This window comes from Carassius gibelio, chromosome B20 (genome assembly GCF_023724105.1).
Source record: "Carassius gibelio isolate Cgi1373 ecotype wild population from Czech Republic chromosome B20, carGib1.2-hapl.c, whole genome shotgun sequence".
NCBI lineage: Eukaryota > Metazoa > Chordata > Actinopteri > Cypriniformes > Cyprinidae > Carassius > Carassius gibelio.
Window position 1 is genome coordinate 7,494,515 of NC_068415.1, and position 27,895 is coordinate 7,522,409.

General features: G+C 36.7%; 1 protein-coding gene across 2 annotated transcripts; it reads right to left on the minus strand.

Moving 5' to 3' along the window:
* Positions 1 to 1,230: 1,230 nt before the first annotated feature.
* vash2 (vasohibin 2) lies at positions 1,231 to 27,861 on the minus strand. 2 transcript variants are annotated; one of them, XM_052586917.1, is made up of 8 exons: positions 27,760 to 27,861; positions 27,107 to 27,553; positions 19,440 to 19,528; positions 18,760 to 18,816; positions 18,410 to 18,484; positions 13,330 to 13,711; positions 10,568 to 10,692; positions 1,231 to 3,909 (listed from the first exon to the last, which is right to left on the minus strand). In XM_052586917.1, exons 2-8 carry the CDS (start codon positions 27,419 to 27,421, stop codon positions 3,840 to 3,842), a joined length of 1,113 nt encoding a protein of 370 aa, XP_052442877.1. In that variant the 5' UTR covers positions 27,422 to 27,553; positions 27,760 to 27,861; the 3' UTR covers positions 1,231 to 3,839. The 2 variants fall into 2 exon arrangements, with proteins under 2 accessions (XP_052442877.1, XP_052442876.1); XM_052586916.1 differs by having other exon boundaries at positions 27,107 to 27,852.
* Between the last annotated feature and the right edge of the window lie 34 nt (positions 27,862 to 27,895).

Here is a 27,895-nt window from a genome sequence, read left to right on the forward strand (position 1 = left end):
TTTTGAGAAATTTAGGTGTTTTTTGATGTCACATGCTTTTACAGATCTTCAAGTGCCTTATATGTATATGTATGCCCTTTTTATAGTTTTTATTTTCATAGTTGCCCTTTTGGGTCTGCTGCTTTGTCACCCTCTAAATCCAGTATTACTTGGATTAATCCGGTTAAAAGAAGAATAATAGCTTATCTCTCTTTGTTATGCAACATTGGACTGATTATTCTTTATCAACACAAAAGCCTGTTCTTTTATGTAAGCCTGTTTTTAATAAATAGTATATAGTTATGCATATTATGATCAAATATATTATGTATTTAGATTGTATATTGTGAGACTAACCCCCACCAAAAAAAAAAAAAAAAAAAAGTCTTATAGTGGGGACTTGGTTCAGTTCGAGCACTGACTGTAACGTTAGTCCACAGCTTGAAAATATGTCCTGAAAGTGAAGGGGAAACTTGCTGACAGCTGCAGTTTCTGAAGCTGTTTTGTAAGGATTAACAAAGAATTCACCTCTATTTCTGGATTATTAAAATCCAGATGATAAACCGCTGAAATTCTATGGTGCTCTTTGGCCGTCCCGGGATATTTTCTCTAAAGGCATGAAACAATGGTGGGTGTTCTAGGAGTCCTTTTATTTTGAGAGAAGAGATGAATAATGAAGGATTTTTGGTAAATCCACCGCAGCTCTATTCCTGTATGTGACGTGTCTTCGTAAGCAGATTAATGCGGGCATATTGCCTCTGCAGAAAGACTTCACTCAGACTGGGTTCTGTAACTGTGGCTGTGAGATTTAGGGCAACGCTAATGTTACATCACCTGGTTTAATCTCAAAGCTTCTCTTTTGCAAGAGCCGCTCCCTGGCCTGCAGAGAGTGCGGTCAACACCGTTGAATATTAGAGGTGTGTGTTTGTGGGAGTATTAAAACCTTACAAATCCATGCTTCGCTGTAAAGTTTGGGATAATGTACAGTCCTCAAATCAGTATTAACATAAACCAGTTTATTAAACTGAAAATAAATACGTGGACATGCCCATAGTGGTGTATATCTTCAGCTTTAAGATTATTACGCTATGAAAAGTATTAATAGGCCTACCTATGTCTTATATAATTTTTTTTTTCATGCAATGACACAAAATAGCACTGTTACAAACCGTGAACTGCCACCAATCTGACCAATCAGCATCTATTCCAGAGAACCGCGTAAATAAGCACAGTAAAAGTCCAATCACAGACTTACAGAAAAACATTGTTTTATTAAAACATGCTATACAGAGGAATGAACAAATTACATTAATGTTTTCTCAGCTGAGGCGACCCAGACATGAATTTATGACAGAAAAGAGGATTGAAGGTGCAAGCTGCTGTAAGGCTTAGGAAAAGTGTGTGTAAAAACAGTTGAGGGTTTAATTGCATTTTATAAAGTCCTTATTTAGACAATACATTTATAATACGAAAGATATGAACAGAAAACTGAGGATAAGTTTGAGTTAAGGTCTTCATCATAACAAAATCACATCATTAACATTCTTACTAAGAAAAAAAAAACATTTCCCTTAAAATTTGGATTACTTATCATTCATCAAAAGTGATTGTATTTTCAGACAAGCCCGTGTTAGACATCTTCAAAAGCATCTATAATCTCATGAGTATACATTTCACGTATGTATTTTTTTGAAAGGCTAATACATACCATTAAACATGTATATTGAAATTCAGTTCCTAATCATTGTGCTACAGAAACATCAGTTTAATGTGCTCTTAAATCATCCAAAAAGTCAATACTAAAATAATTGAATTTTATAATAATGGGTAAAATGTCTCATCTTAGCACCTTTGAGCAAAAATCAATGCATTTCCTTAAAACCAGAAAGCCATTTTTAAACAACTAATACTTGACGTCATCTGCCATAAAAAGTTCACACACAATTTCACACATCTGATCAGTTACCAAACAAGTTATAAATGATAGAAAATCTGTAACAATATGGTGTTCTTCGCATGCCAAATTAGCAGCAGACCACTTCTCTTCCATAAAGAGCAATTCAACTTGGTGCATTAGATTTGTCACTGAAACTCATGACCTTATATCTTCAAGTGACTTGAAACCCTCAGCCCTAAGGATGAATTGGACGTATTCAATGGTCTGGCACTTGTGTGGTTCAGTAGCTTTTGATAGAAAGCTGGTACCAATTACAAGGCAGAATGAGCTATAATGTGGTAGTTTAGACATCAGCACCCAAAAAACATCGTTCAGAGAGGAACCGCTCATACAACCCGTGAAGCATTTCTAACATTGTCACCATTACAATTTTAAAGACAGGTCTGCTGTCAAAAAGGACGGATCCACAGAACTTCTTCATGTGCATAGCTTATTCTCACGAGGTGAGAAAATTCAAGTGATATGCTGTCGATAAACAGATGATATTTTGTGTATACTTGAATGACTGCAGTCGTGGTCCTATAGTTAGAACCCATGGGGTCCTATAAGGGGGCCTTATGATGAAAAAAATTGAAATTGAAAAAAATGGCTCATTTCAATGCTTTTGGGTTCCCTCACAAAATGTTTGCATTCTCTTAAGAAACGGTTTTCCTCCCAATTCATATTAAAATGATATTTTAGTGCTTTTGCCTGTGCAAAATCGAAAAATCTTAAGTTTTTGAACACAAAAGACTAAGAATGCAAAAGCATTGCATTTTTTTTTTCCGTCACCGTGTCCCTTTAGGACAGAGATGCCCAGACCAGGACCCTTGGGTCAAAGTTTGCCTGTGATGACCTTTGACTTGGCCAGCCATGTCATGTCACAAGAGGGAGGAAACTGGGGGAAAACAAGAAATAATAGCATATAGTCATTTTGATCTTTTTTTCTTTCTTTCTAGTTTAGCATTGTAGAGAATGTAAGTGAATTTGATTTTTAAAAATGTAAATTTTAATATAGCATAGGTGCATATATAATACAGCATTTAGTTCTGACCCATGGCCTTCAATTAAAGTTAGGTTTTTGGCCCTTCATAGTGAAGTTTGGGTAACGGATGGGTCAATCAATAGCACATCAACTTTCACACCTCTGAGCGATTCAGTTTAAAAAAAAAAAAAAAAAAAAAAAACTATCCTGGTTAAACCTGTAAAAACAAGAAAAAGAAATGTTTAAATACTTAAAAAAAAAAAAAAAAATTAACTCTTGCTGAAGAAAATAAAAACAGTACAAAGCCTTCAATGTAAGGTAACGTCAAACCTTAGTCAATAAATTATGTCCATCCCATCCATATCATGTATGAAGGTAACAAAAAATGAAGTGGATTGAATACAGTTCTTTGGGGCAGAATGAGTAGGTCTCTGAAGCTTAGGTCCCTTGTGTCCTCACACTTCTGGTGAAAAATGCTCATGTCCTCTCTTCTCCTCCGGGCCAGTCAGTGTCTAAAACTACCAGCAGCACAGCACGAGGCACTGAGGTTTACATCTCTCTGCCAAGCACAATCCATTCACACTCCAGCTCTCACCGCTAGTGGAGATTCGGTCCAAAAACAGAGTATTTTCCTTATTTGCTTGAATATTTCAGTCAAATTTTTGTCTTCTAAAATGCTTGACAATTACTAGGTAAAAAAAAAAAAAAAAAATTTAAAGCAAAATTGATATCCTTCACACTTTCCAATATTTAAAAAGGTGTGTAAAGGATTATCATATTCTGTTAAAAACAAAAGGGCACCCGATTTCCCTCTAACACTAAAGTACAACAATAAATATGTTTAATATGCTGTACAGTTCAAAATGTGCATTAAATAGTGTTTAAAAACATCATCTGTGGATCTGATAGTGAAGGATAAAGCTGTTGATGTTTAGTGTCTCAGATCCGAATTTGGTAGCCATCACTGAGGGTGCTGAGCTCCGCCGGCTTTCTGTCCAGTGCTGCAGGCCTGCAACAAAACATGTTTCTGTTAGTTCCATTTTAGAGATTGTTCGTGCATAATGACAATATGCTAAAGCTTTTGGCTCATGGATTAAATGATTTAGTGCAGAATGAACCACCTCAGTAGAAGAGTATAAAAAGGCCAAATATTAAAATAAATAATATTATGCAGATTATTTTGATTCAATTATATGGCTTAAACAAAAAATGAAACAACAAAATAAACAGTGTGCTGAAGGACATTAATGTTCAAAAATGTGTGGTCTGTAGTCACCAGTGTTCACCAAGGCTAGTTGTATTTGATTAAAAAAAGCAGTAAAACCGTAATCTTGTGAAATATTATTACAATTTAAAATAACTATTTTTTATTTGAATATATTTCAAATTCATTATGTTCTGTAATGTCAAAGCTGGATTTGAAGCAAGGATTACTTTAGAACCCTTCAGAAATCATTCTAAAACAATGATTTGGTGCTAAAGAAATATTTCTTATTAATGAGAAAAACTTGAGAATTCTTTGATGAATAGAAAGTTCTAAATAACTTAATTTAGTTGCCAATTGCTTTTGATCGATTTATGTATCCTTGATATATAAAAGTTTTAATTTCACACACACACATACACAAAAGTCTAATAGACCTCAAACTTTTAAACAAGTAGTGTAAAAATAAAAAGAATAAAAATATTAATTGCACAATTTTACATTACAATTCATGCTTTTACTATAAGATATAGACCATGACCAAAAAAACAAAAACAACTAATTTACTTTAAATATTTACATAACAGACACAGTATAACCAGCTAATTTCTAGTTGAATAAGTAGACTGATATAATATACCATTCTATCTCACATCTTCTTTTATTTCCTGAGATAAATCACATTGATGTTCAACCAGCACTTTCAGTCCTGCTGAGAACACACAGAGCTGCTGAAGAACACGTCCAGCACAGCCGTAACTGTTGCTGCCTTCAAAAGGCCCATCACATTTAGCCTTCCACCATTCACTTTTGTGCTACTACTCTTGTGAAAAAATCAATAGGCCTCCATGTTCTTTTGACTGATGTTGGCTATTTGAAGCAGGTGCTTCAACGCCAAGCGATCAATCGCACAGCAGTGCCAAGGCAGGTCCTCTCCACTCCAGCTCTGCATTTTACAGTTCCTTCCTTCATAACTGACTAAGAATGAAAGTTTCTCAGGCAAACATTAGTGTTCCAAAACAAATGTAAACAGATTTGTCACTGCATGAAGCCACAATAGCAGCCTTAAGATTAGTCAAAACAAACAACACACTTTTAACCCAACTCAACCCTATGACACATGCAAACTCCAAACTCTGGGTGTACACCATGTACAAAGTGGGGACTGAAAGCATTTGTCTGCATTTTATGTGGGTATCTGAGGACGACTGAAAGGAGGAGACAGAAGAGGTGGGGGTGAGCCTGTCGACGAGCAAACATCCTGTGTGTTAGAAATAGCCCTGAGTGGAGATAATGCACTTTGACAGGGAGGAGACTCAGGAAAAGGGCAGGAGCTGATTTGTTGTACTAGGGCTTAATATAATTTTCCCTGTGGAATTTCCCGTTCACTCAAAATTTTTGATATGCAAAGTCTGGAGCGAATCAGATGCATGTTTTCATTTTATCTTCTGGGCGTTTCATGGCTTTATTGATAGACTGAGAAATAATGGTAAAATTAACTTTTGTAAATGCTAGTTTTCAATGAATCTATTTGTTAAGTTTCACTTATTTTTTTAAACCATTTCTGACCTTGTAGTTAAATTAAAATGTCATAACTATATATACCAGTGAAAATGACAGACATTTTTTCTGTTGACCTATATACAACTGTAATAATTTAGTTCACTAATATTGCCCGCTTCTCAATTGACTGTCCCCCACCTTACACAGTATATATATATATATATATATATATATATAGATAGATAGATAGATAGATAGATAGATAGATAGATAGATAGATAGATAGATAGATAGATAGATTACTGTAGTACATTTTGAAATAAATGGCTATTTCACAGATTTTTTTTAAAATCCATATTATTATGGCTTTGATATAACTTATTTCCTATAACTTTCTAAAACTTTTGCGCTACTTTTTGTCACCAACGGCTTGCTTGCTTATTAAAAAAAAAAAAAAAAGACAAAAAGTGATATTTTTGGCAACTGTGAAGGCCCCCTCACACCAAAAGGGAAGCTGATAAACCTGAGCCTTACTCCCAATTTCTCTCAAGACAGGGACAGAAGATTTGTGACAGACATTTCGGTGAATAAATGGTTAAACAAAGTAACATTACCCCCAATTACCTCCAAAACGGGAAGTTACATTTAAAAGAATTACATGAAGACTCTTTAACAAAGCCTCAGTTTGAAATAACATGAGGGTGAGTAAATAACAAAATATTGGAACTGTCCCTTTAAGAAAAGTATTTGTATAAGAGGTGTAGTATTTGTATAAGATGTTTCCTTTAGGGAGCTTCATGGACTGTCACATGCTACATGTCTGCAGGGGATTTTATGATGACAGTGTCACAACCTCATAATAATCCACTGCAGAACTGTGGGGGCTGGAGAGCAGATTCAGCATGGCTTTATTTCATCACTTCATAATTCCTTCCACTGTAAGTGAATTAACAAACTCATCTGCCGAGAGATGTGTGTGCTGTGCAGTTCTTCGGTGTATTTGAGGGTGAAGCTGACGTTAAATGGGTGGTGTGTTTCAGCAGCTGCCTGGCACACAATGTGTGGCGCTCAGTAATTAACATCTCAGACCATGTGACAGGAAGGTGCTAAGGAACACGGCAAAAATAGCTCCGATCGGGAAGCAGGAGCAGAACTGAAGTCTATACTTTGGTATCATTACATGCCTTGTGCGGTTCATTCTATCATCTTAGAGGTGCATTAGCTTGACTAAATAATTACTGCATTGAGACAACAATCATTTTAGACTTGTCAACAGCAGCACTACAATACAACATGTAATTAAACTCAATGGCTTAAGCTTAAACACACAAAGGGGACGTTGCTGTGGTATGTGGTAACACAAACATACTCTAGATGAGCGTCTTTGACGGTTGTGATGGGACTAGCATGGGCCTGTATGAGATTTTGATGGTATAATAACCTTAAACAAAAATATCACGGTATTGTTGTTACAGCTCTGAAATGTGTTATTTTTAAATGACTGGGTAAATATATATATATATATATAGAGATATATATATCTCGCCCCCAGACACAATATATTTTGTTTTTGAGCAACATACAGCACATTAAAAACAGTAGAATTAGTTTATTTTTCCTAAATAGAAAAAAATTAAGACTGACATCTTTATTTAACCTAAATACGTAATAGTTATTTAATTTGAGTTATAATTCGTATACATATAATTTATATAATTTCATATCATTTAGTTATATAATAATAATCATACACATAATTACATTTAATAATAACCCAATTTGAAGCAAAAACAGAATGTTCAGACAAGCTTTGTGAAATTATACCACGTGAACTTTTCAGAAGACAGTCAGCTCCCCTCATAAACACGTTCATATAAACCCCCAAATCAATATTGAGGATTTTCTTCCAATAGTTTGTGCATCATGAACAGCGAGTGATCTGCCTGCAACAGTATTTTTCTCTGTGCGTCCATCTACAGCGTCGCTGGCCTGTGTTTAATAGACTTCATATTATCACATAAATGACATTGTGCAAGTTCAAAACAACGTAAAGGCCCAAGTATTTTTGGGCCATCCGCACACCGTCGGCATTAGGTTATTTTCGTCATCAAGAGGGCTTGCACACTGACGGAAAGGAACTCTAAATGTGAAGTTTACGGCCTTAAGTTCGGTCATCCGACACACACGTGACTGACCGCTTGCTCACACCAACAGGAGGAGGAGGGGTCAGTGTTACGCTCTACACTGTACTCAGCTTGAGGGATTCCTACTCTTTCAGTCATTGAGGAGACATGGAAAACAGCGCATACTGCAGGAACGGTATAATGGAAAATATTAGTGGTCAAATCGCGGTATTATTTTAGCAGCGTTATTTTAGTATTATTTATATACTATTACGATTATCTTTTGTCTACTGTATTTTTATATTTCTATATAGCTTTATATACATTTTATTTTTAATTTGAGTCATTTTAGTACTTCATCTTAAACTGAAAATACATTTTAGTTAGTTGCCAATTCATTTACTCACCCTCAAAGCATCCTAGGTGTATATGACTTTCTCCTTTCAGACGAATCAAATTAGAGTTATATTAAAAATTATCCTTGCTCTTCCAAGCTTCAAAATGAAGGCAAGTGAGTTTTTTTTTTCTGCAGTCCAAAAGTAGTCAAATAAAGTGCATCCATCCATAATAAAACATGCATCACACAGCTTCGGGGGGAGAATAAGGGTCTCGTTAAAGCACCCCTCAAACAGAAGTCACTTTCAAACCAAGCAGCTTTCAGTCAATTCACAACTAACTTGAAGCAGTCGCAAAATCTGTATGGGGAAAGTCTTTGCTCCTATGTGAAATTCACAATCATAAAGCGATCTAAAGCGCACCAGCTTTAACATGATCCGGTGCATCAGAGGATTTAGTTGCATCATCAGATGCTGAGCTCTGAAATGCTAAAACATAAAGGCACATTCTGATTATCACTGTATGTTCATTGGTTAATTTCAGCTTGACATGTGAGTGAAGACTGCATCCACCACAGCTGTTGCATTGGACTCACATCCTATTAGAGCGAATGCCAACCCAGTGTACTGCCCGATGACAGGAGAGGAGAGGAGTGTCACATCAGATTCAAGTGTTTAAAAAACGCCACTTTGCTTAACTAACTAGCCCCAACTCCCTGCTGTGCTCTGGTCTTTTTTCCTAGAGCTTAGGAATCCCTTTGTGTGTATGTCCTGCTAAAATTATCACTCCTTTCGAAGAGGAAGCTTTGCTATCTATCACTATGTCACTCTTTATGACTCTGTTCCTAGTAGATACTGTGCACTGCCTATATTTCCCAGGGTTGGCACCTAAAAGAAAGGAATCTTATTTCCTCAACACCACAAACAAAAGAAGCCCGAAGTCTCACTTGTAAATTGATCAGCAGTGCTAAAAGGGGCTTTCTGCTCTACTCAGCAGTACAGGAAAAGTGCTTCTCCGCTACTATTTGCACTGTGCTGCTATAGAAACCTTGGATCTATTAGTCAACCCCCTGGACGAGAGAAACAAGTGCTTCTGTAACACGAGAAGTGGCCAGCCGTGTGCTGCTAGAGGAGATTAATCAACTGATTACCAGCACCTGCTTCACACTGTCACAGTGAGAATGCACTGGGTTAAAGCCACTGTATGGACACGAAACATGAGCAGACACACTGCCTACATTTACATGCACCCAAATAATCAGTTCGTAATCGGATTGACAGCTCAATCGGATTGAAAAAAGTTCATTTAAACACCTTAATCAATCCGAGTGAGCTCGATCAGAATGAAATTTCGATCCGATTGAAGGGGGTGGTTTATTCCTCGTCCAATACGATTGAGAGTGCATGTAAACACTCGATTGGATTGAACCACAAAACTGAACAGACTGCGCATGTGCAAGGACACAGAAATAACGTAATGACAGTAGTAACTTCAGTGACTGCTCGACATCATTCCACCGCAGGAACTTTACCCAGGAACTAGAGACTTTGGGCTGATACTCAATGTGTTTCCACCACAGAAACCAGGATCTAAATAAAGTTCCGGATAAATAAATTCCCCCCAGAAAGTCCCTGCTCACGAGGTAGTACTTTTCAAAGGTCTAGAACTTTCTTGGGTGCTAAACATGCTGACTTGGGTGCTAAACATGCTGACTGGTTGAGTTCACGCAGCAGTGTGATTTCAACCACCATCTATTCAGATAATTTTCTAAATATATCGTGTCATGAAATGTAGTTTTAAAAGTATTTCAGAGCGAGAGTGTAGTTGTTTAAAACTCAAATCTGTGGTTTATTTATAAAGACAGCACATATTTGAAAATGTGTCTCCATGCGATTAGCGGGAGCTCAGTGCTCATGTATCCACCTAGAGCAGTCTCAACTCGGCTAATCCTTCTGACATTTGCCACTGGCTCTGATGTCTCTTTAGTGGTTAAACATAAAATATAATTCGTTTTGGGTATATCTAACAGGTAATCTGAAAAACGGACATCACGGAGTCGAATGCGCAAAGTCCAAACTACAGAGGATGCAAGTCCAAAATTTGCAAACTTTGCAAATTATTACATATATATAATTTCTTTAAATAAATGTATGAGTACAGCATCTTGGTGACCTCCGACTTAATCGCAGTCATTGTAAAAGCTCGTCGAATGCTTCATTTTCATAGGATTATTAATAAAAGCTGTCTAATTATATTCCAAGAGCATAATCACCAGAAATATGAAGATCATTAAAATGTCAAAATTAAATAAATGCAACCAAAGTAATTAAATTTTAACCTTCCATGGACTGGTGCAATCATGACGAGTCACTGCCGATAAACCACTGACAGCTGCATTTCTGCTTATTTTCTTGACAGAGATTTTTTGTAAAAAGTGGATATTTTCCATAGCTTATTTCTCAGATCTGTGTTTCCTCAACATCAAAGTGTCCATTACTTACGATTTGTCTCTTCTGTGGGCATGCTGGCGTCTTTGGGGACTGCTGCCTGACCGGCGGCGTGGTGATAAAGACTTCCCTCGGGTTCGTTCTTTGATTGGAGACTGAGCACTGGATGACTTGAGGATCTGCAGTAAAACCCAGTTGTTTTAAAAGATTTATAAATTTAATATATTTTATTGTATTTGCCCATTAGATATTATGCATATATGCACACACACACCGAAGCAACTGAGACAATATGTAAATTTATATATAGCTAGGAGGTACTAGAAGATAATTGTTATTTTCAGTTCGAAAAATAAATAAAGATTTCAAGGCAATTAGAATGAAAAAAGGGCTTGAAATCTTCCAGGTGGAAAAAGGCAAGCTGAGAAAGTCACAGATGAGGAATACTGCCTGTCATCAACCCGACAAGGATCCGGTGCTAAAAAAACGACAGATCTACAATCAGTTTATTAAAAAGGATGTGAACTTTTTCACACCACAGGGAGCAAATGCTGAATCGCTCTTACTGTGTTTTCTCATTAGCGAGTGCAGCACAAATAAAGTTAGTGTTATGAAAAGCTCCACATTATGTTCATTAACTTGATGACGTTCATTAACTTCATTATGCTAGGAGACAACAGATTTCCCAAACTCTCAGTATTTTCCCCAAATGAGCTGCACGGGTGATGAGAGGCAACTTGACATTGCAATGTTCTCAGTCGTTAAAAGTTGATTTTTAGAATGAGATTCATTATGAATGACTCTATCAGCTCCATGCTGATGATGCCAGATGCTGGGTGTTCAGTACATCGAGAAACTCATTCAAGAAGGACTACAATAATAAATTTAGATTTTGTTTCTGCAAACTCATTTCTCAATAATTGTAATGTTGTTGACTCAAAGAAGAATAGTTTAATAATTGGTTAGTCAAAAAGGCTTTGTGCCAGAAAATGCACATCGAATTTTGATGGGAACAGTAGACTTGAGGACTAAACAGATAACCGAACAGATTAAAATAATACATTTCAGGGCTCCAGACTATCTATTTTTATTAGTAGCACTGTAGCCACATTGCAATCATTGCAATCATTCCAGGGCTTAAAGCAAAAAAAAAAATAAAAAAGAAATCCTGAGCCTGAACATTTGAAAGGATACTATGACAAAGTTATTGCTTTGTTTATTCAAACTGAATTTCTTTTTCATTAATATATGGCTGACCTGAAGAATGAAATCTTTACAAAAAGTAAAACAATGCAGTTGTATTTACAAAATATTTTAACTAATCTAGGCCTGTAACTAATGATTATTTTGGTAATCAAATAATCTACTGATTATTTTGACAAGTGAATAATCTGATATTTCTAGTAACACAAACCGACCAAAGTGAAAACCAGGCTAGTATGACTATTTATATATAAACTAACGATGAAGCAATAATAATTGTCTCAAATAAAATATAAAAAACCAAAACCACATAATATGAACATAACCAACCTTAACTATAGTAATATGTATTAAAACAAATACCTGTAGAGGGCGCCAACGGCCTGGTGACACTTTACTTTACAGCATGATTAAACAGTTTAAATCCATAATATTTGGCCACATGCAGAACCCTTATTTTGAAATAGCGATGAACAATATATGGCATATTTAGACATAGGATGATGTATTCTCCTGTGTTGCCAAAGGTTTATAATCTAGTGAGATAATACACACAGTTTTTCAAGATGAACGTTAATTCAAATTCACAGTATATATAGAGGAAGAGTTTAGATCCTTTCTGGTATGTTACCGCTTATTTACCATTACATTTAACATTTATGCATTTGGCAGACACCTTTTTATCCATATTAAATGTAAAATATTAAAATATAATAATAAATCAATGTTTGATTATATAAAATATCAAAAGTACTATATTATAGATTATTTTCATAAATATATTATAAATATTTTATATTTATATATTTTTGTCAAGATCTAAGCTAAATCAGTGGGAGCTAAATAAGGTCAGACTTTCTGTGGAATGCATTGATTACACTTTTTTAAACATTTATGTTTTTCCCTGATTATTTTACTGAGCCAGTTTCAGGATATTTTTTATTTGTCCTTGGCTTTTTATAAAGAGCCAGACCAGCATGTTAGCTTGAGATCATCTGTATGACTGTAACATGGGATGTGTTTATCATCTAGACAGCAAAAAGTAGGTCATGTGATCCCAGTTTCTCAGATGTGGCCTTGACTTGTATGAATGACCGCAGTCAGCTGTGACATAGTTTCCATGAACCACAAGCAGACAGTGGAAATTGTGCTCTGGATGTTTAAAATTAATGTAGGCATCCTTTTATGGATGTTGAGGAATTTGGGACTCTTCAAAACATTGCATGTGCAATCTTATTTTTCATGCATGCGTATTTCATTTTTAACATTTTTACATTGTAATTTTTTTGCCTTGTAAATCAAGATGCCATAACTATAATATATTATTAATAATTTTATTAAAGATTTTATTTGTATTCATATAATAGAGTGTAATTCCAGATGTTTGAATGTAAGGTGTCTCTTTATGGATGCTGAGGAATTTGGCACTATTTTCAAAAAATTATTATTTTTGCAACTTGTCTTTTATGTTTCGGCTATATATACATATACATATCAAAACATGCGACAGGAATATATTATTCAAAATTTTATATAATAAATAAAACGTATAAAAAAAAGATATATCAATAATACTTAAAATAACACTGTATCTTAAAAGGCTATGGACTCACCTTCATCCTCATGTCACGGCCATGCTTCTCCAGCTCTTTGCGCATGTCCTCACAGCTCTGCTTGCAAGCGTTGATCACAAGATAATTCCACTCAATAGGCTGGAAAACGTGCGGATTGTGGGGCACGTACAGGCCGATTTTGATCTTCTTCATGGTGTGCTGGTAGCGGCGGTACGAGTCCTCAAAGTCGAACACCAACTCGCTGAGCGTACGGAAGCTCAGAGATCTGTCCATAAGGTCAGTACGTCGACTCATACCCAGAGTGCCATATCGGCCGTTAAAGTAAACGCCCAGCACCACATGATGGAAGTGGTGGCCGGAGAACTGGGTCTTAAAGCTGATGGGGAACCGTTCCACAGAGGTAAGACCGTTGGTTAGGTAGCTGGCAACACAGAGTCATGGATTTCACTAATGTTCATTTGTGATGGGTTTAATCATGACAGGTTGGGTTGAAATCAGAATAATTTAAGAAAAAAAAAGCAGCTGCTCAAAAACGAAGTGATAAATAAATGGCAAATTGATTTTTATCAGTGTTCAGGAGGATACCAAATCCTCCCCAATGTTTTTAACTTGGTGTGTACTATTGATTTTTCCAAATCCGATCTGTCTTTGAGCTTTCAGTAAGTTTAGTTTCGCTCACTTCCTGAAAAACGATCGGCTAATGACTTGCTTTAGGTCAATAAGAAGCTGTCCTTAACAAGCAGTTTTTCTAATTCATACTCTTTTAAGATATATGACAGTTAACATTTGAGAGTATTTTCTTAGAACCGACATGCTGAATGAAAGCTTAGTTGTTTAATTGTACTCTCTTTAAAATAACTGAATCTACAGTAAGTGTATCTTCTTAACCCAACTTTGGCAATTTATCATTCACCAATTTGTGCTTCATGAATGAAATAAATGACAACTCGAATTATGTGTTTTTTTTTAAGCAAACACGTGAAATAAAAAAAAAACTATCCCAAAGATTTCCAATAAAGAACTTATTATTCTAGATCAGAATAATAAAGGGACTCAGAAGCTTGCATCGAAAAGCACCAACAAGAACACCAAAGCAATGACCTAGCAATCTCACACACTTAAGGACTTGCATGCATGCATGACACTCTAGCATTGTGGCAACAATGTCACTCTGTTTGCCTTAGAAGACAGAAAAAAGTCGTGATATTTGCCAAGTATGGTAACCTATGCTCTGCATTTAACCCATCCAAGTGCACACACACAGCAGTGAGAAGTGAACACACACCCAGAGCAGTGGGCAGCTATAGATCCAGCTGACCGGGGATCAACTGTGGGTTCAGTGCCTTGCTCAAGGGCACTTCAGCCATAGGTATTGAGGGTGGAATAGAGCGCTGTTCATTCACTCCCCCCCCCCCCCCACCTACAGCTCCTGCAAGCACCGAGACACAAATCTGCGACCTTTTGGTAATTAGTCTGGCTCTCTAACCATTAGGCCATAGCTACCTAATGTAGCAGAAGCTACATGGCAACACCCCAGTAACCCCATACTCTGTAGTAATGTGGCAACAATGTTTGCATGGAAAAGCACCAATAAGAACATCCTTGCATTGACCTAGCAACCACATAACGCAGTAAAACACTCTGAATGGCCAAGAAGTTGCATAGTAACTCCCTAGCAGCCATCCATAACACTCTAGCAATGTGGCAACAACTTTTGTATGGAAAAACACCAATAAGAACACCTTAGCAATGACCTAGCAACCACACAGAACTCGCTAGCAACCACATAAACCCACTTTGAATGTCTTAAAAAGCTGCATGGCAGCACCCTAACAACCACCTATAACTCTCTAGTAATGTGGTAACAAATTTTGCATGGAACAGCACCAACAAGAACACCCTAGCAATCACCTAGCAACCACACACAACTCCCTATCAACCACATAACACACTAAAGCTGCATATCAACACCCTAGAAACCACCTTTAACACCAACACTAAGGCAATGAATCTTAATATATATAATCCTAAAAATGGACAACCAACTAACACACTTAAGTCACTCGATCTAAAAAAAAAACTGTAGAAAATGTAGTTTAAAAATACTGACATGATCCAAACAAACTCAGATGCTTATATAAAAAAACTTTTCTTTCCATGATGTTGCAGCGATGTGACTGAAGTTGGTCAGCAGACACTCGGCTAGACTGGCCTTCCCCTTGGGCTTTTTCTAGTCTCTTCCTGATCTCTTCTGTAGTCTTATGTAAGCGATCAGTGCTCACTGCGGCATTGGTCACACATGATGGCCATGAGGAGTCACCAGACTGTGAGTGTATCAGAAGGGATCACATCAGGAACCAGCTCGGACTATGGACAAAAAAAGTCTAGGCTACTATTTGACCTTAATGCCAATAAACTTGTTTCTTTTAGGGTATTCATGATGTAATTAAAGAACTAAAATACAAAAAAGGAGAGAGAGAGATTAGCATGATTGCGGTTCTCCTTTCTGAGGTTGCTAAAATGAGGAAATGATGCTTTATTCTTTGAAACCAGCCTTTAAATGAATCATTATCGTCACACTTGACAGTAAATGGTGCGCCTGTGCAGTTTTGCTGATGGGTACCACACAAGCTGCCAAGTCAACCAAGAGCACATACCACAGATCTGTTGAGCCATGTGTGTCCAACAACACAACGCAACACCCTGGAATGGCTTCACTGCTTTGCCATCTGCCTTTCAAAAACAATCACTAGTACAATATGCTGCTATTCCATAACACAAACATATTCATCCATTAATCAAAAACTCCAGTGGTCCACAAACAGTAAGGCTATTCCAGATTAAAACTAAAAAAATGGTAAGTGACTGTATCACTTTCACAATTATGCACAGTAAAATTACAACTTTAATTTAATTTAAACCCCCCGTTTTCTATTAAAACATCTAAAAACATGATAAATTTACTTGTTTTCCGAGAACATCTTAAATATTCTTCTATAAAGAATTAACACTACCATTCAAAAGTTTGGGGTCAGTACGATTTTTTTCATCATCAGTTACAGTAAATACTCTTACATTACAAAAAATTCTTCAGTATGTAACATTTCTTTAAAAAAATTTAAAAATACATTATATATATGTATACTGTATATTTGGCTCATGAACAGTAGACTGCAAATTGGTTAATATTAAGGCCTTTGTATAACTATCATCTGTAGAAATGTTTGGCGAAAATCTTTGCAATTTAAGTAAAGCAAACATTTTCATGAATCATACATAACAAGACAGCGAGAAAGCAAAAAAGTTACATTTAGATTTTTTTTCAAAAGGAGAATTGTTAACCATTTCTCTTTTGTAGTATTTTGAACACAAAACTTTGTTGTTACTCAAAGTAAACACAGGCTCATTCAGTAGGTTTTGTTCATCTGCAGCTCTTTTGAGTTTCCGTCTCTCTGTGTGTACACATACACACACCCATAAAACCCCCCACCACTGTTGTAATGAGAAGACATCAGAGGATCACATTACCCATCAGCAGGGCCATGTGATCCTTTCAGCAGCAGTTCCGAGAATTCTTATCTGCAATACACGCATTCCCAAACCTGGGGGATTGCTCCTGCTATAGGTTCCAAAAAATAAGTTTCTAAAGTGATTTCAACAACAACGTTCTTCAGCGCCGTTCTCTTAATACTTGTGGTGTGGATTCTGCTATTCTTTAAAATTTCTAATAATTATTGAAGGGGTCATTACATTTATTTAATCAAGATCTAGAAATGGCTTATTTGGATATTGTGGGATTTGTGACATTACAATGGCAGATGCATTTGCATTCAACTAAAAATGGATCACTTCAGACAGAGGGTCAGAAAAAGGGTTGGAAAATTATTGTTTTTCCACATATATATTTACCCAGTAGGAACATTTTCCTATTTTCCAACTAAAAAAGGACTTACAGCAACATTAACTTTTCAACAACAATAGCCTCGGTGTTCTCTGATACTCTAATACTCTAATACTCAGTGTTATGATGTTTGGGTCCTCTGGGACTGTAGGAAAGTCCCTTGACAGCGCTGTATATTAAAAGACAGGTTTTGTACACAAAGATAAAAATCTCAAAGTGACGTCAACTGGAACCCTTCCTCCTCCAGCTCTCCAGAACAAATCTGCACGCAGATTTTCAATTAATGACCCATGAGGTGCTTAACTCAAAGTGAAGTCCACACTGCGGCTCTCGCGAACTCCACAACATTTCTCTACTACATTTGACATTTGCACGGACGGAGACGACATTCACCTTGTGTTAAACCTTGGCCTGGATCTGATGAGCTAACTGACACTAATAGTTCCTGAATGAATGGCACAGCTGCATTGACAGGACATGCACAGGAAGCTGCGCCTCCCTGCAGGAGAATCTACTACGACTCTAGTTTCCTAGCAACAGCTGAACGTAAAAGCTTCAGTTCAGTCTGAGTTGAAGGGGCGGGGGATCATGAGCGAAGACATTGCCTTTGACAGATCTCTGCGAAGACCCTCCATCTCAATTTCAGCAATTGAGAAATCAACAATAAAAAGAAAAGTATGGGGCTTTCCCAAGACAAATGAACTGTGCTGTATGTGCTTGATGGTGATAATTACTTTGATTATGATTTATACTTTATGGACGGAAGGATGCTCAAGACTAAAAAAAAAATATATTTTTACTACATTTCTGCAAACATGACTATGCACGTTTCATTTTTATAAATTTTTTCAAACATTTCTTAAAACCTTAAACATTTGTAGCAATTACTCATAATATTGATATTTATCTTTAATTTATTTTCATTTCAGTATTAGTTTTAGTTATGTTGGTACTTGTAATTTAGTAATTTAGTTTTTATGTTTTTCATATAATATTAATACTTTATTTTAGTACCATTTCTATACATAATTATAATTATTCTATTAACATAATAATACTTATTTACATTTGTATGCGTTTTTTTAATCATTATTTTGTTTTATTTTTAGTATTTCGTTTTTTATTTTGATTGATCTCAAAAGTTTAGTCAATTATATTTTTTTTAAATAGTTTTAGTTTTGCTAAAGTTGCACAGTTGTCAGTAAAGCTAAAGGATACATTCCAAGGATAACTGCTTCAAGGCATTTGATGGGAAGTGATTCTCGTATCATCTCTCTGGCGGTCTCCATCAACCTGGAAAGAGATTAGATTAATGCAATACAGGGCCAACGACTTCTTTTCAATCTAAAATGAACCTTTCATGTTTGGTTATAAGCTCTGTATTTTGTAAAAGGCCCCTTTCTAAATGAATATCACATCTGAAAAACATCTTTTTTAAAGAGATTTACCACCAAGAGCCCAAAATAAGTGTAAAATAAGGAGAAGCAGGAAAAAGAAAAGACTAAAAACAGGAAAGATGGGGCAGACAGACAGGATGATGGAAATGCCTCAGCGATGGCATCACTTACCCACTCAGAGGTCTGGTTTTTTTAATCTCAAAGAACTGCGTTCCCGTATGGTTGTATCTGTCAGCAGTTAAGGAGTTACGTGAAGTTTGTATGGCTCATTTAGGAAGCCTTGTTTTCCTGTTTCTTGATTGTGACTCATGCGTGCCAAAATGCACAGCTGCGAACAATATCCTGCTGAACCCTATGTACTCATTACTCTTCACAGACATTGCTGTTTGTGAGAGAAAACTGCTGAGATATTAATCGAATACAATGATGAATATAAAAATCCACCGAAGCTGAAAATATGTAACCATAAAGTAGTATAAAAAATGTTGTATCCAACTTAAAGGAATAGTTGAATAACTATTCCTTAACTAACAGAATAAGATAATATTCTGATGGCACCCATTAACTTTAGACAATTCAATGGTGAACAAGTAATGTAAGTCTTAATCTAAATTTCTCAAAATCTGTTCAGATGAAGAAACAAACTTAACAACAACTTGGATAGAAACTCCAACCAAAAAGGCACTTTGAGTAAGTCAAGCCAACTGAAATTACACTGAGCGAAAAAGCATATCTCACACTCCAAAGAAATGAGTGCCCATAATTCCATAATGCACCTAGAAGAAACGGAGGTTTAGAATACATCCATCAAACTTTTCCAGAGTGAACGGTTTGTGGAGGGTAAAGGATACTGCAAGTTTCTCATGTAGTTCTGGACGGCATGGAGCCAATCAGGCACAGACATCGATGGCTTAAAGTTTGGAACCAATGGTACGGGGTGCTGTGAAAACAGAGACAATTAGCAAACAATATCCTTCAACTTTCATTCAGCAAGAAGCATTAAGCTGATAACGAAAGTGAAAGACATTTAATATGTCACAAAGGATTTCTATCTCAAACAAATGCTGCTCTTTTGAACATTCCTGCTAAAACGTGTCATGGCTTCTAAAAAAATATTACGCAGCACAACTGCTTTTGACATTGATAAATGTAAGAAATGCTTCTTGTTTACCAAATCAGAATATTATAATGATTTCTGAAAGATCATGTGACACTAAAGACTAAATTCAGGTTTGCCCAATATTTGTTTGTGCATAGGCCCTATATCTTTATTCTAGTATCGTGTAAAAGTTTAGCATAGCATAGGTTTGTTGCCATATTAAAAACATCAAGTTGAGTCATTGAATTATTTATGTACACTCATAATTCTCCAATGTTAGAATCTGCCTTGGCTAAACTAAACTAAATTGATGTTTGTAATAATGTGTGGTACTTCAGTATTGCATAACAAGATGTTACAGATACTACGTGCATACGCTGTGATCATTGTAGCATTTCATTTGTTCATGTCTCTCATCCATATAATCAAAGTCAGCGGGGTCTACTGTTGTTCTGGACACCACTAACTTTCACTGTATATGAACAAAAACAGTTGAAACATTATTCGAAATATTTTCTGCAGGTAAAAAGACAGTCAAACAATTCCAGAGCGACTTGTGGGTGAGTACACCATGACATGATTTTCATTTTAGGCTGAACTATCTTTTTAAATCTTAAATGAAATGTAGTATAAATGAAAGGGAGGCGGTCACTTATTTTTATCCTGAAGTTGGCAACCTAGTCACAAGGTGACTTTTGTAGCCACAAGGAGATTCATTAATCAGTTTCTAATGTCTCAATGGCATGAAAAGTCTTTATCATCTATAGAAACAGTGCCTCATTGATTATTTGAAACCCTTACAATGACACTTCTAACTGCAAAAGGACAGCGAAAAGAATTAGCTACGAACAAAGGTCGTCCTCTCGCACACAAGCATCCATTCATTAGAAGAAAAGAAGCAATTAATGAAAGCTAGAAAAACAGGGTGTCCTCTATCTGAAACAATCTCTTTATTAACCAAAGCTTGTCAAATAAATGCAGGCAGAAATATTCATTCGGTTTTATATTTAATAGGAGCACCATGTGTGTTGGAGGCATGCAAGAGCTGCTGGGTCACAGGATTAAATGAGAAATGAAATCATCTCCTGTTTCCTCTTTATCTCTCTCTGCCCAGTGCAAGAGAATGAGAGACTTTTTAAAGAAGTTTCGTCAGTTTCGTCTGTCTGCGCTGATGTCTGGAGCCTTTGACTGCACGATAAAGACGCACAGAAATACATTGTACAATATGTCTAAATTCTGCACCAAGAATAACACTGCTGTTGCTCCGAGTAGAATAACTTTTGAAAGACAGAGGTGCAAACACACGCCTTCTTCCTCAGCACATAAATAGAGGCGTTTAGAAACCTGAGGTGTGACAAATTTCACAAGAAAGTGTTGATGGAATGGGACCCAGTGTTTCGCAGCTGGCAACCCAACATAGCACCAGCATTTTTATCATATAAAAGTAAACAAAACCCCAGTAATAAACAGTTTTTACTATATTTTTGATTAAAGAAATGCAGCTTTGGTGAACATAAGAGACTGCTTTCAAACTAACGTTTTTATTATCATATCCCCTGTCCATGACATAAACCCAGCAGTTGAGAACCACTGCTCGAAATTATAACAGCACAGTTATCATTTTAATTTATATTAAGGCTTTCAATTCAGTATTGATTTCCAAAAATGTGTCTGAATACAAAATGACACTGAATATTGATTCTGACAGTCTGATTCCTTTGAGAGAGGTTTCATTTACATCTGCGCTCTATTCCACTGGCTCAACTGGGTCTCTCAATCCCCTGAAAGGAGGTCAGCAATAAATAGGTCACAATCCACACACACAGGGCCATTAGCTGACCTCTGCCCACCCGGGGGACTGCAGCGAAACATGAGAGTTGCTACTGTAGGTGACGATACAAGCCGCCCAGAATATTTGTCCATCTGACAGAACAGATGAAGACTTTTTAGCCTTTTCTGGATTAAAGTCATTGCAGAAAACCAATTGTTGGGTTACAGTCATGCAAACTTTGGAAAAGTTATATTTTTGGTACTCAGACAAGTATTTTGATAGAAGTAAACTTGATGTTTTTCTAGTTTCAACATTACATGTTCTTCAGACATTCCTCTTTAAAAGATGTATCAGCTTAATGCAAAGTGACCCACATAAGTTTTTTGACCAAATTATACAGAGCCTTAAAAATAGTGGATTAGTAAGTATAATAACACTAAATATTTGGCTTTCATTCATGTATTTCATTTATGTATTTACTTCACCATAAATAAAATGATCAAAATCCAAATTTTTAGCTGTCGACGTCTGGTTGAGATGTGATGGATTGACCCAAAAAACTATTTGATAAAAGCCCAAATGCTGGACAAAACAGGAATTACGCAGATTATCCCTAATAACACTCAAAAATGGAGCAAATGCAAATACCCTAGCAAATGGATTATATCCAAATACCAAAGCCAAAAGATAATTACCAAAACATTGGCAACATTTTAGGGCTGGACCAGAATATTCGATTATTTGAATATTCAATCAGTGGGTTGGCATTCGATTTTCAATCAATTCTGAGATTCGAATATTCCTTTTTCTTTTTTTCAAACACGTGGCATCCCCGCAAAACGATTCTCATTCGCTCTTGAATATGAATTGCCCATGAGTGAACATCACGATTCAGTTCGTCTGGAAGAGAAGACGAAATTGCCAAAGACTTCAGTTGTGTGGGAGCACTTTAAATTGAGTGAGGACAAGACAAAGGCAGTGTGCCAAATATGCGATTTGAAACTGGCCTACCACAACAGCACATCAAGCACAAAATTAGTTTTGTAAGTCGCAACGTTGCACTTTGTTGGTGTAACAAACAAGCTGCTTCTATCCAGCATGTTAATCAGTAATTTTACACACGATAAAAACATGCATTTAATTTGCTTAAACACTTGCGAATACAGCAGTCATAAAAAAACGTACAGTAGCCCAGCCTAATAATGAGCATTCTCAGAACACAAATAAACTCACGCCCTGCTTACGTGAGGAATGCTGCTTCCGGCTCACGCTGTTCTGTAGTCTATTAAAACTTTATTAATTCAATCCCATAGACTTCCCATGTTAAAATGGCCAACTTTATTGCAGAAAAAACGTTTACAGCCTGGTTCAAAAAGTTATTTTGGTCCAGATAGCTAATTTTGTCCTTCATGAGAACTGTGAGGGGGGTGAACTTTTTCTATAACTCATCCGTTTAAATTATATTAAGCCTTAAAGTTCTGCATAATTAAGGGCATGGCCACTTGAGTGACAGGTGGATTGCCGCTGTTGTCACAGCCGTCGAGCTATGTGGGCGTGGTTTCATCGACTAGCTCCCACCTCTTTGCCCATTTTCGATTATCCTGGAGTGACGCGTGGTGATGTGCTGTCAGATGGCGACGGCTGGCTCCACCTATTTTAGGCTTCAAAACACTCTTCAGAAACCTATGGGTGATGTCACGGACACTACGTCCTTGTTTTCATACAGTCTATGATTCTGGCGCGGTGGAGCGTCCGGTGTAGACATGGTGTTGTTGAGATAAATATATGTTCAGCCCCTCCCTCCGAAGCTTTGAATATTTGGTGTTGATTACTATCAAAGCTTCGAGGCTCAAAAAATAATATTCGTACAAGCCCTACAACATTTCTGCATGCATACACCACAATTTACAACTTTCTTTCAACAATTTCTTCTCTTCTGTGTCAGTATGCACGTTCATGGAAGTACTGCATCACATGCGATGACTGACGCAGAAGATAAGAAATTGTTGAATAAAGTATTTATTCTTGTTTTCTTTGTACACAAAAAAAATATTCTAGCAGCTTCATACAATAACAGATGAACCACTGCTGTGACATGGACTATTTATTAATTATGTGTACTTACTACCTTTTTGGGCCTTTAACATTGTAGTAGCATTGCTGTCTATGCAGGGTCAGAGAGCGCTCAGATTTCAACAAAAATATCCTAATTAGTGTTTTGAAGATGAACAAAGGTCTTAAGTGTTTGGAGCGACACGAGGGTGAGAAATAATGTCAGAATTGCCATTTATCATTTAATTTTTTTTTTTTTTAAGAAGCTTCACATGCTCACCAAGAATGTAACTGGTGGCTCAAAAATGCAGCAAAAATGAAATAAAATATAAATAAAAATAAAATATTATTACAATTTACAGCAAATGTTTTTAATATCTTTTAGAATTTAATATATTCAAAGCTTGATTTTCAGCATCACACAGTCCTTCAGAAATAATCTTCTTATGCTGATTTGGTGTTTAAGAAACATAATCAGTGTTGAAAACAGTTGTGCTGCAAGCTAAATATTTCTGTGGAAGATGCGATACATTATTTTCTTCAAAACATAACAACAGGAATAACACAGATTATCCCTAATAGCACTCTAGCAAATGGATTGTATCAAAAAACAAACCTAAAATAGCAAGTGCAACTGTGCTATAAATAATACTTAATACTAGCTTTAAATATTGTTTAACTGCACCAAATGGACGGCGCTGTACTGGAATGTGGTTTGTTTACATAATAACTGCAGTGTCCTCGGATCCAAGGTTATCACTGGATACCCTGATTCTCTATCAGTGGGGTCATTTACAGGTTCAAAGCGAGTTCTTTCCCATGGACTGACTCTCTTGTCTAATGGCTCTAACAGGAATGTCTGGCTTGTGTCACAGCCGTTCGAGTGACTCCTAATCTGGCTGATCTGATGGATTCACTCCACGCACCTGTTCAACATTTGCTGGTGGGGAATGCCCCTTAATAAATCACTTTAACATCTAGAGATCTGACTCAACATTTTCGACCAATCAGACGCCTTTGTTCTGCAAACATCAGCACATATGAGAGTGCAGGAATGCACAATAGTGTTAACTAAAACAAAAGAGCTAGTATGAATATGACCCTATGGATGCTGTCCATCTGTGCACTGAGGATTACTTAGTCTGTGATTAAGACTCACTTTATCCCCTCTGAGGCCCTTCATTTGCATGCTCTATGAAGCCTGATCAGGTCTGATTGGTTTATTTTTGGAGGTTAGAGCAACATAGTGATAAAGGGAGATGGCAGCATCCTTAATCCTAGCGAAAGTTAAGATGTCACATACAATCATTGCTCATTTAATGTGCATTAGCAAAGGCATGTTTCTGCATAGTGGTCATTGGTTGGATCAGATCTTTCATTTGCCTGGTTTGTAATCAAATTATGAGAAGGGACAATGTGACACGGTGTTGGAAAACACATGGATGAGTAAATCCACTCACATGTCACACAGTCTACACTTCCTCTTGGTGGAAACTGGGTCACACAAATGGCAGTCTGTGAGATGCTACTCCGGCAAATGTGTCCAAGGTTTCATATACAGGCCAATTTTGAGGTTCAACAGTTTTTTTTTTTTGTGTGTGTGTTTTTGAAAGGAATACCTTATGCTCACCATGGCTGCATTTGTTTGATCAAAACATGCTCAGTATTTAATTTAGCAGCCATTGCACCAGTCTTCAGTGTCGCAAGACCCTTCAGAAATCATTCTAATATGCTGATTTGCTGCTTAAGAAACATTTATAGGGACGATCATCATAGGCACCTACTGTATCCATAAGCGTGATTTTTTTCTTCTGCCGCAAGTCTATGGCAGCCCATAGAAGCGCTTTCGGGGAAAGTTGTGTAAAATAAAAAAATTGCAAGGTTTAGTTTTTTCGCTATTTTCAATTGTTTGTAAAAACTGCTATTTCGAAGTATCGTTATGAAACTAATTACAAAAATCTTCGACTCCATACCCTCATGGTATTCAAAAAGTTTTGGGGCAGCGCCACCTTGTGGTAAAAACTTATAATGAAATTTGAACTTTTGCTTACATTAAACTATTGTAATCGGACTGATGTTGATAGATTCCTTGGATCATGACGAGAACACTGATACCAATTTTACCAATATTGGCTGAACTTCCTGTCCACCATTTCGATTCATATTGACAACCTACTTTTTCAAACTCCTAGATCGTTGATCTGATTTTCACCAAATTTGGCTCGGATCATCTTCAGATCAAGCTGGCAAAAAGTTATGGATTGTGTGTCGATACATGAAATGTTTTTTTGTGTAGCGCATGAACGAATTAGCTGGAAAGATGCCAAACTGCATCTGAGGGCTCCATCTCCGCAAAGGTTTGACATATTAACATCAAACTATGTATGTGCCATTGTCACCTCACACTTTCCACGGTGCATCAATTTGGTAACAGCGCCACCTATTGGCCAAGAGTAATAAACAATTAATTAACCTTTAATTATGAAATTTCCAAAAATGCTAATAACTTTGATTGCATTAGGCTATTGTAATGAAACTTTTCTCAAAATATTCCTTAGGTCGTGCCGACAACATACATACAATTCTGAAGTCCCTGTCCTCCATTTTGATATATGTTAAAAACCTAATTTTTCTAACTACTCCTCAAATGTTGGTATGATTTTCAACAAAATCGAGTCAAATGATCTTTAGACTTTGCTGACACAAAATTATGGATTTCTTTTCGGTAAAAAAAACCATTTTCATACAGCACCATTACAAATTTTTGACATGGTGCTAAAATGAGTCTGAGGCTATATCTTTGCGAAGCTTTGACATAATGACACCAAACTTTGTATGTGCCATTGTGACCTCACACTGACCATGCCACATTAATTTGGCAGCAGTGCCACCTATTGGTCAAAAGTGATAAGCCAATAACTCATATTACTAGCGGTTGTATTTATAATTTTTAAGCCATTTTGCCTTGAATAATCTTAAAATGGTTTTAATTACTCATTCCTGCCGTTGGTTTGAAGCTTGCTTCTGTAGTGCTTGACCCCGTAATTGCTGCTTGCAGTTATATATTATTATTATTATTATTATTATTATCAATGTTGAAAATAGTTGTGCTGCTTAAGAGTTTGTAGAAACTGTTAAATAAATCTGGATTATTTCATGAATAGAGAAATAAAAAGAACATAATTTATTTGAAACCCAAATCTTTTGAAACATTGTTAAAGAATTAGTTCATATGTACAAACAGGCATTCAGTGGCTGTCACATAGAACCTAGTAACTTGCCAAAGAAGAAAGATTTAAGATATAAATACGATGCCTGCCTAGCCATTTAAGCTTTTTTAAGGTACCAATATTTGCGGGATTATATAACTAAACTGCCTATCCATATTTTGTGTATCATATCACATAGGAGCATACGTATATAATATATGTGTATCATACATATGAGCTTCCTAACAAGATAACATTTTGGGGTCTCAAATATTTCAAGAGATCATCACATCTATGACGCCAAAAATGTTGTCTAGACAGGCCGTTCGGTGGACTTTAAAGATATTTAAATGAGTGTACATAAATATTCCATTACTTTCCACTTACTTTAGGGAGGTGTGTTGCATTTCGTATTCTATCCACCATCTCCTGTCCATCGGGATGAACTTTGGTGACGTGTGACCACATTCTCTCCCAGGTGACAGTGTCTATGGGAAAGCCCGTCCTGTTCACGAAAAACGGTACCCCGCCGTCTTTCTCATCTTCCTCACCGGAAGACCTGCCGGTGTTGTTCGCGGCAGTGGATGAGGTGGATTCAGTCGCCGGACCGGTAGTGTGACAGTAGGTACTGGTGCTCTTGGACCGACCGTGTCTGCTGGTCTTGACCGTTGAGCCGCTGCTGGTGGCGCTTGGTCCGGTCATTGTTCAGAAGTCTTCCGAGGGGGAGTTTCCCCTTGTTTTTCCCCAGATCAGTTATGACTGCCCAGCATTCATGCACAAAGACATGTTGCTCCTCGAGCATGCATACTAATGTGCCAAAACCACTCTGACCTGCTAAAGTGTAAGAAAAAAAGGTGGTTTAAAAAAGATCCAGAGGCAGAAAAATGCTCAACGATACCATTTCTGTTGTAAACTATGGCTGAGTGTGCTGGTCATCATGTTCCGTAATTGTGCCACAGAAACTATTAATCTTTTCGCTTAAAACACTTAAGTAGGCGTCCAAATACTGCGGATGGATCGCTGGTAAAATAATTTAACACCTGATTGTAGAGTATAAATGAATGATCTGCTTTTCCGAGTAGGCGTGTAACCGCTTTCACTCACTGACGGTCTCAAATGGTCACTAGTCTCGTACTGTTATTGTATCACCATAAACTACAGCCAACCGTTCTCTCG

Coding starts and splice junctions, on each gene's coding strand:
- vash2 (XM_052586917.1), bottom strand. CDS start 27,421: ATGACCGGACCAAGCGCCACCAGCAGCGGCTCAACGGTCAAGACCAGC. Junction 13,712..18,409: donor GAAGCAGTTATCCTTGGAAT/GTATCCTTTAGC, acceptor CTGTGTTGCCAG/CTACCTAACCAACGGTCTTA. Junction 3,910..10,567: donor GCCCACAGAAGAGACAAATC/GTAAGTAATGGA, acceptor GTTTTGTTGCAG/GCCTGCAGCACTGGACAGAA.